General features: G+C 55.6%; 2 protein-coding genes across 2 annotated transcripts; both read right to left on the reverse strand.

Moving 5' to 3' along the window:
- Positions 1-248: 248 nt before the first annotated feature.
- LIME1 (Lck interacting transmembrane adaptor 1) lies at positions 249-1702 on the reverse strand. Its single transcript, XM_059897413.1, is given in 5 exon segments — positions 249-646; positions 745-1094; positions 1179-1318; positions 1320-1379; positions 1536-1702. Coding segments are annotated over 5 exon segments (933 nt in total). The 5' UTR covers positions 1634-1702; the 3' UTR covers positions 249-361.
- Positions 1703-3138: 1436 nt separating this feature from the next.
- ZGPAT (zinc finger CCCH-type and G-patch domain containing) lies at positions 3139-15024 on the reverse strand. Its single transcript, XM_059897561.1, has 7 exons — positions 14943-15024; positions 13890-14529; positions 5333-5466; positions 4950-5105; positions 4175-4294; positions 3680-4088; positions 3139-3557 (listed from the first exon to the last, which is right to left on the reverse strand). The coding sequence occupies exons 2-7, from the start codon at positions 14471-14473 to the stop codon at positions 3419-3421; spliced, it is 1542 nt and encodes a 513-aa protein (XP_059753544.1). The 5' UTR covers positions 14474-14529; positions 14943-15024; the 3' UTR covers positions 3139-3418.
- Positions 15025-15076: the final 52 nt, after the last annotated feature.

The following is a 15076-nucleotide window of genomic DNA, read 5'->3' on the forward strand; positions in this document are numbered from 1 at the left end:
GGGTAGCCACCCTGCGGGCCGGCTCACCGCTCGGAGGAGCCCCTCGGCCTGAGGACTGCCCGCCAGGGCTTGCCTCCCTCCCCACTCGGTCTTCTGAGCCCGACCAGCCGGCGGCCCCAGGTGACAGGGCGCTGGCACCCAGCACCCCCAGCGGGAGGAAGCCCGTTCCCAAGGAGAGGTTTTCACTCCTTCCAGACCCCACCCCGCCAAGCCTCCCAGGCTTTCAAGAAGAGCAGGCTGAGGTATAGTAGTGTTCATGCTCCCTGAGCTGGGGCTTTATTGAGGTCGCACCCCACTCTGGAGGAAGGATCATCTGTACTTGGGTGTTCAGGGCAGAGGGGATGAAGACCCCTCCCCAGGCTTAGACAGGAAGCAGGGGGTCTCCATGCCCTGCACATGTCCTCTCCTGGTAAGAGTTGGAGCTGGGGGGTTCCAGGTACCCAGGAGCCCCCATCTCCTGGATGCTGTCATACACGTTTTCCAGGAGGCTCTTGTCCATGCCCAGGCCCCTGAGAGGGAGGACCTCGTAGGCCAGGTCACTCCCCAGAGCCAAACTCGCTTCCCCACCCTTGGGGTCTGGCTGGTCTGTGGAAGGTCCTGGGTCCCTCCTTTTAGGCTTGCTGACCCTGGAATACAGGATGTCCACCTGGAGAGAGGAAGCCAGTCCAGGGAGGGGTCAGCACCATCCACTCGGCCAAGGATCTGCCCAGTCCCACCCACCCTACCTCACACACTTCACTTCACCTGAGCAGCTGGGGTCGCCTCGACTTTCCCCTGCTCCAGGCCTTGGGGGCCCCGATCTGTTCCCTTGAGCTTCTGGACACACGCATACTCAGCCACCACGGGTATGGCCTCGGGACCAGGCCTGGCACAGCTGCTGGTCAGCTGTGCCCCTGCCCACACCCCAGAGGTGACTGCCAGCCCGGCCCTGGGGATGGCAGCCAGCCCCACATTGGAATAGGTGGCCTCAGGGCCGGTGGAGGGCGTGGCCAGGGGCAGCTCCTGGTGTGCGAAGGCTGCCGGGGGCCTGGTCGTCTTGCCTCTGGACGCCTCCAGCCATTGTGGGCGCAGATCCCTGCTGGCAGGCCGTGGGGCTGAGGGTGGGGGCAGGGCAGAGATTACTCGGGGGTCCGGGGACGCCTGCCCACCGCCAGGCTCCGGCCCTTCCACCAGCTCACCTCTGCTGCAGGGCCGGCTGCGGTGCAGCTCGTGCAGTTTGGTGTCCAACTTGCCGAGGGAGCAGTGGTGGGGTGGTCTCAGCAGTGAGTGGGGGCGAGGAAGGCTGGCCGGTCCCCTGCTGGCCCCAGGGACACCCTGACACCGCTTCTGCTGGCATTACACTGCCCTGCAGCGCAGACAGCTGCCTCTGTGCCCGCTTCCTGGGCGCAAGCGGGTCATCAGAGCGGGGAGGCAGAGGTGCGGGTCAGAGGCCCGTAGGGACGTGTGTGTAGACAGCGCGTGCTGGGCCTGCCTGAGTCCCGCCCCCTCTGGCTGTAGAGCTGAGCCAGGCCCCACCCGGCCAGGGGTGGTCACACCTGTGGCAGGCTGTGCATGACACCCACAGCCAGAGGAGCAGGGCGAGGCGCCCTAGGCCCCAGAGGGCAGGAGGGGCCGAGGGTACCTGTGGCCTCATCCTGCGAAGCCGTGGATGGGCCTGGGGGCAGAAGACAGGGTGCTGGGGGCTGAGGGACTGGGCACCAACCTGACAGCCCCACTTCTGCACCTTGTGCTGCCGGAAGGTCCCCCACCCACCCCCGTGCTCTGACTCAGCACACAGGAAACCCCAAGGCTCAGCAGCCCCTCCCTCCTATGGAGGCCGAGGGGACACAGCCTCAGCGCCCACCCTCCCGCCTCTGCCCAGGGGCTGCTGGTGAGGGATGAGGCATGCTCTGCCTGGTCCCCATGAGGACCTGAGTTGGCAAGGATGACTCAAGTGATGGCCGAGCACGGGCAGTTGAGGAGGGGCAGGGCAGCTGGGACCTGGCCAAGGCCCCACTGTGGTCACTTAGGCCACACCTGAGAGCTGAGGAGGCCCCCAGGCCACGCCCCAGGCTAGCAAGCCACAGGCCACAGACCCACCTACAGCCATGTCCTACCCAGGCATGGCTCCTGTCCAGGTGATGCCCCCTAGCTGTCCACTACGGAGACTGGCCCCCTGAAGGGCTGGAAAGCTGGGGGTCAGCAGGCAGGAAGGGCTGCTTTGGACACTGACCACCCCACCCCTGGCTCTCCATCCCTCCCCTCCAACTGCCCCTGCCATCGGACGTCTGCTTCCTGGAGTCTTGGCACAGGTGCCGGAAGTGGGGGGCCAGCAGCATGGAGCTGTCTCCGAAGGTGGGGGCCAGTCTGCTCAGACCCAGGGAGTGGGCTTTCCTCACCAGAGGGCCCAGGTCCCAATGCCCTGACCTGGTAGTGCCCAGTCTTCCCAGACCCCTGCCCTCAGCTGCCCTAGGAAGGCACCAAGGGGCCCGGGGCCCTGGCCAGGCTGGAAGCCAGAGCCGGCACTCACCAAGGCTGGGGCTGGTGCGCCTCCTCCGCCACCTAGGGTGGCGGGCAGCTTGGGCACCTCGAGCCGCGAGGCCTCTGTGTCGCCCTCGGCCCAGCTCCCCACCTCACTTCCTGCCCGTGCACCACGCCGCGTCTTCTCACGCAGCTGCCACGGCAGCCTCACCCACCTGCTGTGGCCCTGCCTGGGGTCTAGACGGGACTTGGCAGGGGTGTGCTGCGAGCTGGTGCTGATCGGAGGCCCTAAATCATGTTGTCTCCACCCACGATGCAGTGGGTGCGTGTGGGCGACAAAACAGGCGGGCACGGACCCAGGGTGCCAACACCCCCCGCCCCGCCGGGTCCTCCTGCCTCAATAACGGCGCTCCCTCTGGGCCCCGCACAGCCACGGTCTCCTTCCATCACCGCAGCACCGGGCTCACCCGTCTGCGGGAGTCAGGCAACGCGGGGGGCACCCTGGGCTGTGGCCGCGTCTGGGAGAGCAGCAGGGATGCCCGTCCTCCCGGGCCCTCTGCCTCTCGGCGGGGTGCTGGGCAGGACCCTCACCCAGGACCCCCCCAGCCCAGCCCCGTGACCCAGTGCAAAGACCCCTCCTCCTCAAAGGCCCCACAGCCAGCCGAGCCTCCACTAAAGGACACTGCAACAAAGTCACTTTAATGTTCTTGTTCAGGAGACAGCCCAGGACACTGGTAGGTGGGCTCAATGGTCAAGGAAGTGTCAAGAAGGGACCTGACAGGGACCCCTGCAGCCTGTCTCCTCTCAGCAGTGACCACACGCCTGAGGCCGGCAAGAAGGCCAACTGTGAGGGCTGGCCCCTCTTCCGGTGGCATCCTAGCTGTCGAGCGACAGCTGGTCTTCCTGAGGGCAGCGGGAACCGGGGTCCCTGAGCTCTGTCCACGCCACGTGTGGGGCCCTAGAACTCGGTCATCTTCTTGTGGGTGTCCGCCTTCCTCTGTTCCCTCTGCAGGCCCGCCTCCTGGGCCCGGAGCTGCCCCAGCTGCCGCTGGGCTCCCGCCAGCTTCTCCTGCAGCTGGGCCGCTGTCACGCTGTGCCTGGGGAGGGGCCCGCCATTCAGCACTGCCCATCATCCTCCAGCCCCTCCTCAGACCTGGCCCGCCGCCCTCGGGTCAGGGCGAGCTCTCACCCAGGCACCACGGGCAGGGCCCACACGTACCGGCCAGCATTGCGGGCAAGGGCCTCCTGGATGCCCCGGATGGCTCGCTGGGTCTGCTCGATCTTCTCCTCCGTCTGGAAGAGCTGCAGGCTCAGGGCGCGCTTGGCACTCCTGCTGGCGTGGTACACCTCCTCGCCACTCCTCCTCCCCGGGGGCGCCACCCCCGCCTCCAGGGCCCCAGGAGCCCCGCCTTTCAGCTTCTCGTTCAGGAAGTCAAACACACTGCGAGACGGTGGGCGGCCCCTAGGCCCGCCCCCTCTGCCCCGGCACTTTGGGGGCCTGCTGACGCCAGCCTGGCCGCCCCCGGTCCTCTTCTGCAGGATCTCTGCGCACTGGTCCAGCGACTTGCCTCGCGGCAGCACCACGGCGTGGATGGGCTCCACCCGGCCCTCCGCATGCCGGCCCAGACCTGGGGGTACACCGAGCTGGCACTGCCACTGGACTCTGGGGCCGTGCTGAGGGAGCCCTTCGCCCCCCCGTGCAGCACACACTCACCCTTGCCAAACTCGTAGCCCATCTTGGCGAGGAGTCTGGAGCCGATGCCCCGCGTGTGCACCTCCCAGCCGGCGAAGGCGGAGCTGCAGGTCCCGGGGTCAGCAGCACCAGGTTCCACCACTGCAAGCATCAGAGGGCAACAGCTTCACCCCGCTGCACGCGGGGCATCCTGGGCTCCGGCCAAGGTTAGCCCAAGAGCTCAGCTCTGGGCCAGGGCCAATCCCCGGCACCCCTGGCTCCCTGCCAGTTGCCCAGGGCTGTGTGGTGCGAACGACGGGCAGAGCCTGTGGCAGAGCCCAGCCCTCTCCACACTTCAGGGTCACGACCTGGTCACGTGGTGGCCCCTTTCCTATTCCCTGGAGGTGGGTGCCGCCGTTCCCCTAACAGAGAGTACTTGCCTCTACCTGCCGGCTCAGTCCTCCCCTCCATCAGCATGGACAACTTGGCTAACAGATCCCAGGTGGACACCCCCCTGGGGGAGGGCCAGACACTGCTAGCCAGTTCCTCTGTCCACCCGCTAGGCCCCCATGCCCTGCAGGAAACCGTCCCTTCCTGTGCGTCCCATCCACTCCTGTGGCTCGCGTGGGACTGTCATCATTCTGGGTTTCTGCATCTGTAGGTCTCTGGACCTGCCCCAGACCCATCACGCACCCTCTCCTCTCCCCTGCCCGCTGTGGGGGCCTCGCGCCTGCTCCCCGCCCCGAGTGCGTCCTCGCACTGACCACAGTATGGGACCCTGCCAGCCAGGAGGCCCTAGGGGTGGCAGCAGCCATACCTCGAGCATAGCTGGGGTCGTCCACGTCACTGCCGTCTGAGTCAGAGGACCCTGCGGGCTCCGTGCGCAGCGGGGGCAGGATGCTGTCCCCCTCCACCACGGCCTCTTTCAACAGCAAAGAGTCAAACTTGACCGTGTAGTAGCCGCTGTCCACATCTGGAGGGGCACAGAGGCAGCAGGGCAGTGGCCTCAACACATGGAAGGAGCCACTCTGGAAGCTGGGAGCAGGGTGGGGCCAAGGTCAAGGCGGGGCCTTGCTCCTCTTGGGCGTGGGGTGGGATCCCAATGCCCGAACAGAGGAGTGGTCAGGCAGGACTAATTTGGAACACATGGGGAGGGCTTCCCAGAAAGGACCCCGTCAGGGAGGCCCCGGGCAGCCTCACCAGTGATCCGCGCTGGGTACCAGAGGCCGTCCTGCCGCTTGGCCAGACACGCAGAGCCGGCCTGCAGGGAGCTCAGGTCCGGGTCCTGGAAGGGGCGCAGCTCATCCACAGAGACCACTTGCCCATGGGAGAACCTGCAGAGAGGGCCACAGGGATGCAGACTCAGATACGGCCACCAGGGCCCCATGAGCCGGGAGAATCCAGTCTACCTGCCTGGACACCGCCTGGACAGGGAGACAGACACACACATCTACATCCATATCTGCTGAACACACGTGTACATATGCCACACACACCCATGCACACACACACAACACACACCCACGCGCATATACACTGAACACGTGTACAAACACGCAACACAAACACCCACACACACACACACTACACTGAACACATGCGTACACATGTATGCACACAACCCATGCACACGTGTGCACATATACACATCCATGCCCATACATGCATATGTATACACACATGCACACACATGCACAATACACCCACACACATACATATATGCATGCATACATATGTGCACAAACGCATACGCACACATGCGTACATGTGCACACACATATACACATGCACACAAGTATGCACACGCACACACACTCATGCACACGTGCACATACAAACATGCGTGCATACATACGCACACACATATGCACACACATGCACACTTACACGGTATACATAAGCACGCACCTACACACGTATGCAATACACACGCACACGTGTACGCACATGTGCATAGATGTGTACATATGTGCATGCACATGTATGGACACACACACACTTGTGCTTGTGCTCTCACTCTCAGGATGGACCTGGGTACCCTGAGGACAAGATGCTTCGAGTTTCTCCCCAGCCTTCTGGGCTAGAGTCATGTACACACAGGCACACACACGGCTGGTAGACATCCTTGTGATGAGAGCTCCCTGGCGCCTCTCCACCAGATACAACAGGTCATCAAGGCAAGTGTGTCTGCGTGCTCTCACAGGACTGAGTCCTCCCCAGCCAATTAGAAGGAGCTGGTTGTAATAGTGCTGCCTTGACTTCTAGATGTCAGTGAAACAGTGAAACCAAAATGAAAACCGGGAGAGAGGGGGTGGGGGAGGAAGTGGGAACAGAGGGCTGCAACCTTTAACTTTGCCAAATAAAGACATGAAGCAACCACGCACACGTCTCCTGCTGTGCCCCCATTTCAAGGAGGAAGCGGTTCTAACCCCATGAGAGTAAGCGAAGACGGGCACTCGCTCCGGACACACAGCCAGCCCTGCCGTGGCTGTCCTCCTAGGTGGAGCCCATAGGGAGAAAGGAGAGGAAACGAGGCATTTCAGTCACCTTCCACAAGCAGACAAAGGTGGCCTCGGATGCCTCCCTGGCGGGGTTCTGGCCAGTTCCTTCTCACCCCTGACTGTCCTCAGGCACCCAGGGTACCACCAACGGCCAGTGGCACCAGCAGCTGCAAAACTGGCCCACGTGTCCTGCAGTGGGCACGGTGCTTGAAGAGCCCTCTTCAACCAAGGAAAGAGGCCCAGACTCGGTGAATTTGGCCAAACACCCCCTCAACACACCCAGACACCACAGACGCCAACTAAACCTCCCTGCAAGAATCTTTGGTACTCGTAGAAGCCGTAAAATTTGGTGTCCCCCTTAACCCAGCAAGCGCTTCTAGGGAATGACCCTAAAACAATAATGAAAGTTTGTAAAGACTGAGCCAGAAGGATGTGACCCAAACATGAAAGACTCGGAAATAACCTAAGTTCCCAGCCATGGGGCGTAGTTAACGGCGTGTCCATGAAACGAATGTCAACCAAGAGCACAGGCAGCCTGATCAATGGAATGAAGTGCACCCAGGAAGAGCCTCTCGTACAACAAAATTCACGCAAGACAGAGGAGGTGTTACCAACGAGGCAGGAAAACACACACTACGGATTTCGTAAGGAAAAAATTTAAAATTAGTTTCCCATACAAAAAACCCCAACATCACCCCACTCGATCATTTGCTTCACAATATTCACGAAAATACACTCCAGAATAAGTAAAAACTTGAAGCAGAAAACAAGCATTTAGAATGAGTATACACCACAACTCAGTTTGGTTTATCCCAGGAATGCAAGGGTGGTTCAACAGGTGAAAACCATTCAATGAAACAGAGCACATTAATAGAAAACCAGTTCGTCAACCGATATAGAAAAGATACTTGAAAAAATCCAACACCCTTACATGTTAAAAAACACTCAGGGACTTCCCTGGTGGCGCAGTGGTTAAGAACCCGCCTGCCAATGCAGGGGGCACGGGTTTGAGCCCTGGTCTGGGAAGCTCCCACATGCCACGGAGCAGCTAAGCCTGGGCGCCACAACTACTGAGCCTGCGCTCTAGAGCCTGCGAGCCACAACTACTGAGTCCACGTGCCACAACTACTGAAGCCCGCGCCCCTAGAGCCCGCACTCCACAATAAGAGAAGTCATTGCAATGAGAAGCCCGCACACAACAAAGAGTAGTGCCCTCTGGCCGCAACTACAGAAAGCCTGTACACAGCAACGAAGACCCAATGCAGCCAAAAATAAATAAATAAATATATTTTAAAAAAACCAAAACAACACTCAACCTGATAAACAGCAACTATGGAAAACCCACAGCTCACATCACACTCAGTGGTGAGAGACTGGGTGCCTTCCCCCTAAGATCAGGAACAAGACAAGGATGGCTGCTCTTGCTACTTTTATTCAGTGTAGTATTGGAAGTTTTAGGCAGAGCAATTAAGCAAGAAAAATAAATAAAAGCCATCCAAATTGGAAGGGAAGAAGCACAAGTGGGCTTCCTTGGTGGCACAGTGGTTAGGAATCTGCCTGCCAATGCAGCGGACACGGGTTCGAGCCCTGGTCTGGGAAGATCCCACATGCTGCGGAGCAGCTAAGCCCGTGTGCCACAACTACTGGGCTTGTGCTCTAGAGCCCGTGAGCCACAGTTACTGAGCCAGCGTGCCACAACTACTGAAGCCTGCGCGCCTACAGCCCGTGCTCCGCAACAGGAGAAACCACCGCAGTGAGAAGCCCGCTGTTCGCCACAACTAGAGAAAGCCCGAGCACAGCAATGAAGACCCAATGCAGCCAAAAAAAAAAATAAAAACAAAGAAGCAAAAGTACCTCTATTTGTCAATGACATAATTGTATATATAGAAAACCCTAAATAATCCACAAAAAAATCCTATTAGAGCTAAAAAATGAATTTGACAGTGTTACAGGATATAAAATCAACATACAAAGATCAGTTGTATTTTAATACACTAAAAACGCACAATCTAAAAATGAAATTTCATTTACAGTAGCATCAAAATGAATAAAATACTTAGAAATAAATTTAGCCAAGGCTTGTGAACTACAGAACATTGCCGAAAGAAATTAAAGAAGACCTACATAATTGGAAAGAGATCCCATGTTCATAAATTAGAAGACTTCATTTTATTAGGATGGCAATACTCCCCACATTGATCTACAGACGCAATGCAATTCCTATCAAAATTCCAATCTTCTTTTACACAGAATTGGACAAGCTGATTTTAAAATTCATATGGAAATGCAATGGATCTTGAATAGCCAAAAGAATCTTGAGAAGAAAAAAAAATGTTTGAGGACTATGTACTTCCTGACTTCAAAACTTACTACAAAGCTACAGTCATCCAAACAGTATGTACTGGCATAAACACATCCAGTCCATTGGTGTGGACCAATGGACTGGATGAGAGAACCCAGAAATAACCCCTCACACACATCAGTCAGATCTCATCATGGGTGTCATGACAATTCAATGGGGAAAGGACAGTTCTTTCAACAAATGGTATTGGGAAACTGGATACCTACACGCAAAAGAATGAAGCTGGACCCTTACACCATTAGAGCATGTGATTTACAAGGGAAAAAATTAAACTTTTCAACAATATTTTATGTCAAAATGGAGTAAGTTGTATGAAATATTCAAGGAAAGTAATACGAGACAAGAATCTTATACAGTAAGTCCCCTACATACGAACCTTCAAGTTGCGGACTTTCAAAGATGCAAACGTGCCACTGCATGCCAGCTGTTGTACTGTACTACTGTGCTTTTCAAGGTACTGTAAGATTAAAAATGTTTTATTTTTTGTGTTGTTTTTTTTTTTATGTACTTGTGTGAAAAGTATTAAGAGCCTATTACAGTACAGTACTATATAGCCGATTGTGTTAGTTGGGTACCTAGGCTAACTTTGTTGGACTTATGAACAAATTGCACTTACGAACGCACTCTCAGAACAGAACTCGTTCGTATGTAGGGGACTTACTGTATTCAACAAACCTGCTCTTCAAGTATAAAAGACACAAACAGAACCTAATCAACATGCCAGATCTCCGGAAACATTATTCCTGTGAGCCCTTCCTGAAGAATCTACCAGAAAACGAGTCTCAGACAACTGAAATGCTAAAAAGACCCCAACAGATGGAATGATGGTAAGCATGAAATGCAAAGGTCCTTCTAGAACTAAGGTTGGGAGTAAAGGGGAAACAATGGCTGTAATGACCACAAGATCCGACAATGCAGATCTAGTGCAATCACAAAGACAGAGAGAGAATGTGGGTAGTAGTACATGTAAAAATGCTTTTAACAGTTTTCAATCATCATAATTGAAGAATGAATGTTGTTATTCTGAGTGTCCTGTGTGTGTAAAATGGGATAAAACAAATTAGTTATGGGTCCTTTGGAGCCCATCATTCCCTATGTCCTTGAGAACCAGAGTCCTGGCGTAAAGAAGGAAATACAGATGTGATCCAGAAAAGATTAAGTAGAAACACTGCAGTCCTTAATTTGAATTGGAAGTATCAATATAAATTCACAAGGTATTTGTCCTTAAAAACATAAGTATGTGGTATGTGTATATATACACTAACATGTACATTAGTGTGTGTCCACCTATATTTCCTAGCTCCGTCTGCTGAAAAAGCCTACAGCGATGAACCAACTAGCAGCAAAGTGCGTCCCAGTGCCCCCACTGTGGGTTGTGAAATACCATCTCCCATTAAAAGAAACCAGGGCTTCTTGGAGACTTGGCTGCCTTCAGGTCGGGGGTAGGAAGAGTGCAGATGACTGTGGGAAACCCTGACTCCTGGGGCTGTGTCAAAAGGATGTGGGAGCCAACCTGAAGGAGCTCCCACTTGGCAAGGGTGAGACAATTTGAGTTTCAATAAAGATCAGAATCTCCGTGGACTGAAATTCATCAAATATATTTAAATCCATCAGTCCATAAGGATATTAAAATTTTTTTAAAAGCCAATTTATCACCTCAGGATGAAAGAGAACCGATTTGCTATCTTGGAAACCAAGAAAACAAAACAGGAAAGTCCGGCATTATCCTGCCTTTTCCATATGATCTGTACCACTAGGTAGCCAAATTGTAGACAAGGAAAGGCATCTCTCTATAACGTTCGGCTAGTAAATGAACTGACAGAATTAAAGAGCTCTTTTTTGCAATCCACACTGTATCAGTGGATCTCGGCGTTGAGCACCGTTGGCAGCTATACATCAGGTGCCTCCTGACGGAAGCACAACACCTAGAGACATGCCCAACTGGGGGTCCTGAGTGTGACCAGGTCCCTGGATCCATATGCCAGCCTGCGGTGAACACAGGAACATGCTGGGCTGCACCAGGGCGGTCGATGACGATCAAAGGGTCTGGTCCGTCAACAGTGAAACTGTGAGGCCAGGAAAGGCGGGGGTGGGGGTGGGGGTGCAGACACAGCAGTCTTAAAAAGTGAGCAAGATTAAACTACAACGTTTACACCCCTGTCGCACCTGAGTAACAAGCAACAAAGAACACAAGGAAGTGATTATCATAAAAGTCGGGAGAGTGCTTTCTTTTGGAGGAGGGGGAAGGCTATGTTTGGGCTGAGGCAAACAGAGGGGCTCCTGGGGTAACTGGCAAATTTGTAGTTTTGATCTGAGCAGCGAGTACTAGGGTGTTACAATGATTCCTCATGCTATTTCTTTACTTCCTCTGTCTGATTTTATTTTACAATAACAAGACAAAAATTTGAAGTCCACTGTGTCCTTACTACATGTTAGCTACTGTTCAATATTCTTTTACTTCTATCAGCGCATCCCGTTCTCCCAACAACTGTGAGAGACAGCTTCATCTCTGTTTTACGGATAAGGATATTGAAACATAGAACGATGAAGTTAGAACAAATGTACGAAAAAATGCTCAATCTTGCTAATAATCAAGGAAATACAAGTTCAATCAAGATCACCTCCCCAGCTCTCAGTGGGCACGAAGTTGCAAGTAAGAGAACGTGACCGAGGGTGACTACGGAGCAGACCAGGCACTGGGAACCGCACGGCGCACAAGGACAGAAAACGCGTGTGTTCTCCACACTGCTACACACCGGGGACATTCTCACCAGGGACAAAAGATGTGCACTAGGATGTTCACAGCACGTTGTTTGTAATAAATAACAACTGGGAAACTGGACTTCCCTGGTGGCGCAGTGGTTAAGAATCCGCCTGCCAATGCAGGCGACACAGGTTTGAGTCCTGGTCCGGGAAGATCCCACACGCCACGGAGCAACTAAGCCTGTTCGCCACAACTACTGAGCCTGTGCTCTACAGTCCATGAGCTACCACTGCTGAGCCCGTGTGCCACAACTACTGAGCCTGTGCTCTAGAGCCCGTGCTCCGCAACAAGAGAAGCCACCACAATAAGAAGCCCGCGCACCTCAACGAAAAGTAGCCCCCGCTCGTTGCAACTAGAGAAAGCCCGTGCGCAGCAACGAAGACCCAATGCAGCCAAAAATAAATAAATAAATAAATTAATTAATTAAAAAAACAAAACAAAACTGGGAAACACCAGAAGGAGACAGAATAAAATGTGGCATATTCATGAGGAAAATAACACAGCAGTTAAAATGCACAGAATAGTTCTATAAATATCAACGTGGACTTTTCTCACAAACACGCTCTGTGAGAAGAGCTGCAAAACGAAGCATCCTGCATGCTAACCATTTAATTAGAAAATAAGGCACAAATATGTCCTATTTATAGACAGATACACGTCTATAAAGGTCTCATGTACCCTAGAGAGAAACACACCACAGATGTGACAACGAGCCTCCCAAGAAGGGGAGGGGACTGCGACAGAGTGGTGGGTCACAGGGTGCTTCAACACTGTCTATTCTATCTTGAAAATAAAATTTTCAATAAGTAAATTTCAAAAATCCAAAGCAAATGCAAGAAAGTAACCGTGAGGCCCGGGAGGTGGTGAGGGGCAAGTTCGCGGGCTGCTCGGGCCGGGCCTAAAGCTGGCGGCAGGCGGCAGCGGAGGGCACGGCCGAGGGGAGCCGGCTGCCTGGGAGGCCCAGCGGCCACGGCAGCCACGCACACGGCCTGCCCGGCGGGCCTGCTGCCAGGGGGTGAACACGCGTGGCCCTGGGGCCGGTGCCTGCCCACAGGACGCAGCACAGGGACACGCCAGTTCTCATCCCCACACAGGACACGGCCCAGGGACGGGAGGAACCCTCCAGAGGGACCAGGGGCAGAAAGGATGGAGGGCTCCCGCCTCTGCTCCTTGACTGTGTGCTGGGGATAGGGGTGCGCCCACCCTGTGGAAGCGGCAGGAGGCTGATGACTGATCTGCTGTGCACTTTGCTGTATGCACGCTACGCCTTTCACAAGACTTACAGAGAAAGACAGGAAAAAAGGGGGAAATGTAGCAAGTAAGACTTTGGGCCCAGCAAGCATCTATAAAGAAATAAGACAACGGAAGAACTGAAGGAAGTTACCCTGGACTATTGGCTAAAAAAGAAAATCATCTACTGGAAATCTCGGTTAAGTATTCTTTGCAGAGAAAAAGTAAAAAGAAACAAAGTTAAAGTCATGTGTTTAAGCAAAAAGCAACATCGTTACAACTGTGGAAATTTGAATAGAAACAAAGTATTGCTCTTAAATTCCGTAGGTGTGACGACGACATGGAGATAGTTCTTAAAATAACACCCTTATCACTTAGGTGAGGGTGATATCCTGAAGTACTTAGAAGTGAAAAGCCCAGTAATTTCTACAACTTGCTTTAAGGTAATCCAGAGGCAGGAAGAGTTGCAACAAGACTGGCACGACCTTGATGCACAATGACGCCTGCAGCTGGAGCGCGGGCAGCCTGTACGCTACTCCCTCTAACTTCATGTGTGTTTGACAACTTCTATAATAAAGCTTCTATAATAAAAGTAAATTTTAGAAGTTTCACTCTAAAGAATAAAACTGGTGATGGGAGCGGGGGTGGGGGTGGGGAGTCCATTCTTTTCAACATCAGCCCTTCCATACTTCTTCATCTACCAGAGGAAAATCCAAGTAAACACCTAAACAAGGACACTGCTAGAAGAATCCCCTGCCCCCCAAGTTCTCTTCTTGTCAGCACTCTGCTGGACAAAGAAGGACAAAACTTCAAAGCCCAGACGGCCCACCTAGCCCCTGATCCTGTCTGCAATCCACCCCCCCCCCACGCCCCCAGGGGCCCCAGGAACCCAGGCCTTACCTGCAGCTCTCCTGGAAACGGCACTTCCCCTCCAGGAAGAACGGGCAAGGCTTCAGGGACTTGTGAGTGGGGTAGAGATAGAGTACGCGCACGCCCGAGGAGCCGTCATCCGCCTCCTCGGTGCCCACGATCATGGCGTTGTGATACTCCAGGGTGCCCCAGGCACTGTAGTAGGGGGCGTTCACCTTCCTCCCACTCAGCTCTGCCCCGTCCTCGTCCTCCCCCTCGTCCTCCTCCCGCCCAGGCTCCGTGGGTCCTGGCCCGGTCTCTCTCATAGGAACAGTCTCCAGTTCCGCCTCGGGGGCTACTGGCACCTCCACTGCCTCCGCAATGGCGTTCTGGAAAGCCAAGTACTCAGCATCCTCCTGGGCTGGGCGCTCTCCATCCAGCGCCGCCAGCAGCTTGCTCTTCCTCACGGACACCAGGCTGGCCTCAGTGAGCTCGATCAGCTCCTTCAGGTCCCCCTGCAGCTGGCGCAGGTCTGCCAGCTCCGAGGGATCCAGGCCAGCACCCAGAGCCAGCTCCACCTGCTGCAGCTGCGCGTCGTAGGTCCGGAGGGCGGTCTGCAGGCTCTCCTCGTCCATCCTGTTGGGAAGGGCCGGGTCCCTGGGTCCTCACAGGGGAGGCGTGGGAGCCAGAGCTGCGGGGAAGAGAAGCCGGATGAACCCGGGACCGGCCGTCCCCGAGAGGCCGGCACTGAGCGCTGGCCAACCGCCGCCCTCGGTGGACAGCCTGCGGAACCGTGAACCGCCCTGCCTCCCGTTTGGGCCGAGAGAAGTTTCCAGCTCCGAGAAGAAGAGCCAGGGCCAGCCCTTGGCCGCTGGCCTCACGGCCTCCGCTCCATTCCCGGGAGCTGCCGTCAAGTTCCTCCGGGGTCTCTGCGTCCCAGCCCAATGCCCCCGGCCGGGCCCACTCCCCGGGCCCCGCGCCGCCCGCCCCCGTTCGGCCCGCCACCAAGGGCCCAGGCCCCGTCGCCCAGACCCCCTCGCCCCCGGCCCGGCCCTCCTCCGCGCCGTCTCCCGGCCGCCGCCACAGACAGCCTGCCGGCCTCACCGGCCAAAGCCGCCCGGCGCCCGCTTCCGCCCCCGCAGCCGACAGGCACTTCCGCCCGAGCGCCGCCGCCGCCGCCGCCGCCGGAAGTGCCTGGCGCGGGGGCCGCCGGGACGGCTCCGCCCCTCCCCGGGTGG

Source organism: Balaenoptera ricei, chromosome 15 (genome assembly GCF_028023285.1).
Source record: "Balaenoptera ricei isolate mBalRic1 chromosome 15, mBalRic1.hap2, whole genome shotgun sequence".
NCBI lineage: Eukaryota > Metazoa > Chordata > Mammalia > Artiodactyla > Balaenopteridae > Balaenoptera > Balaenoptera ricei.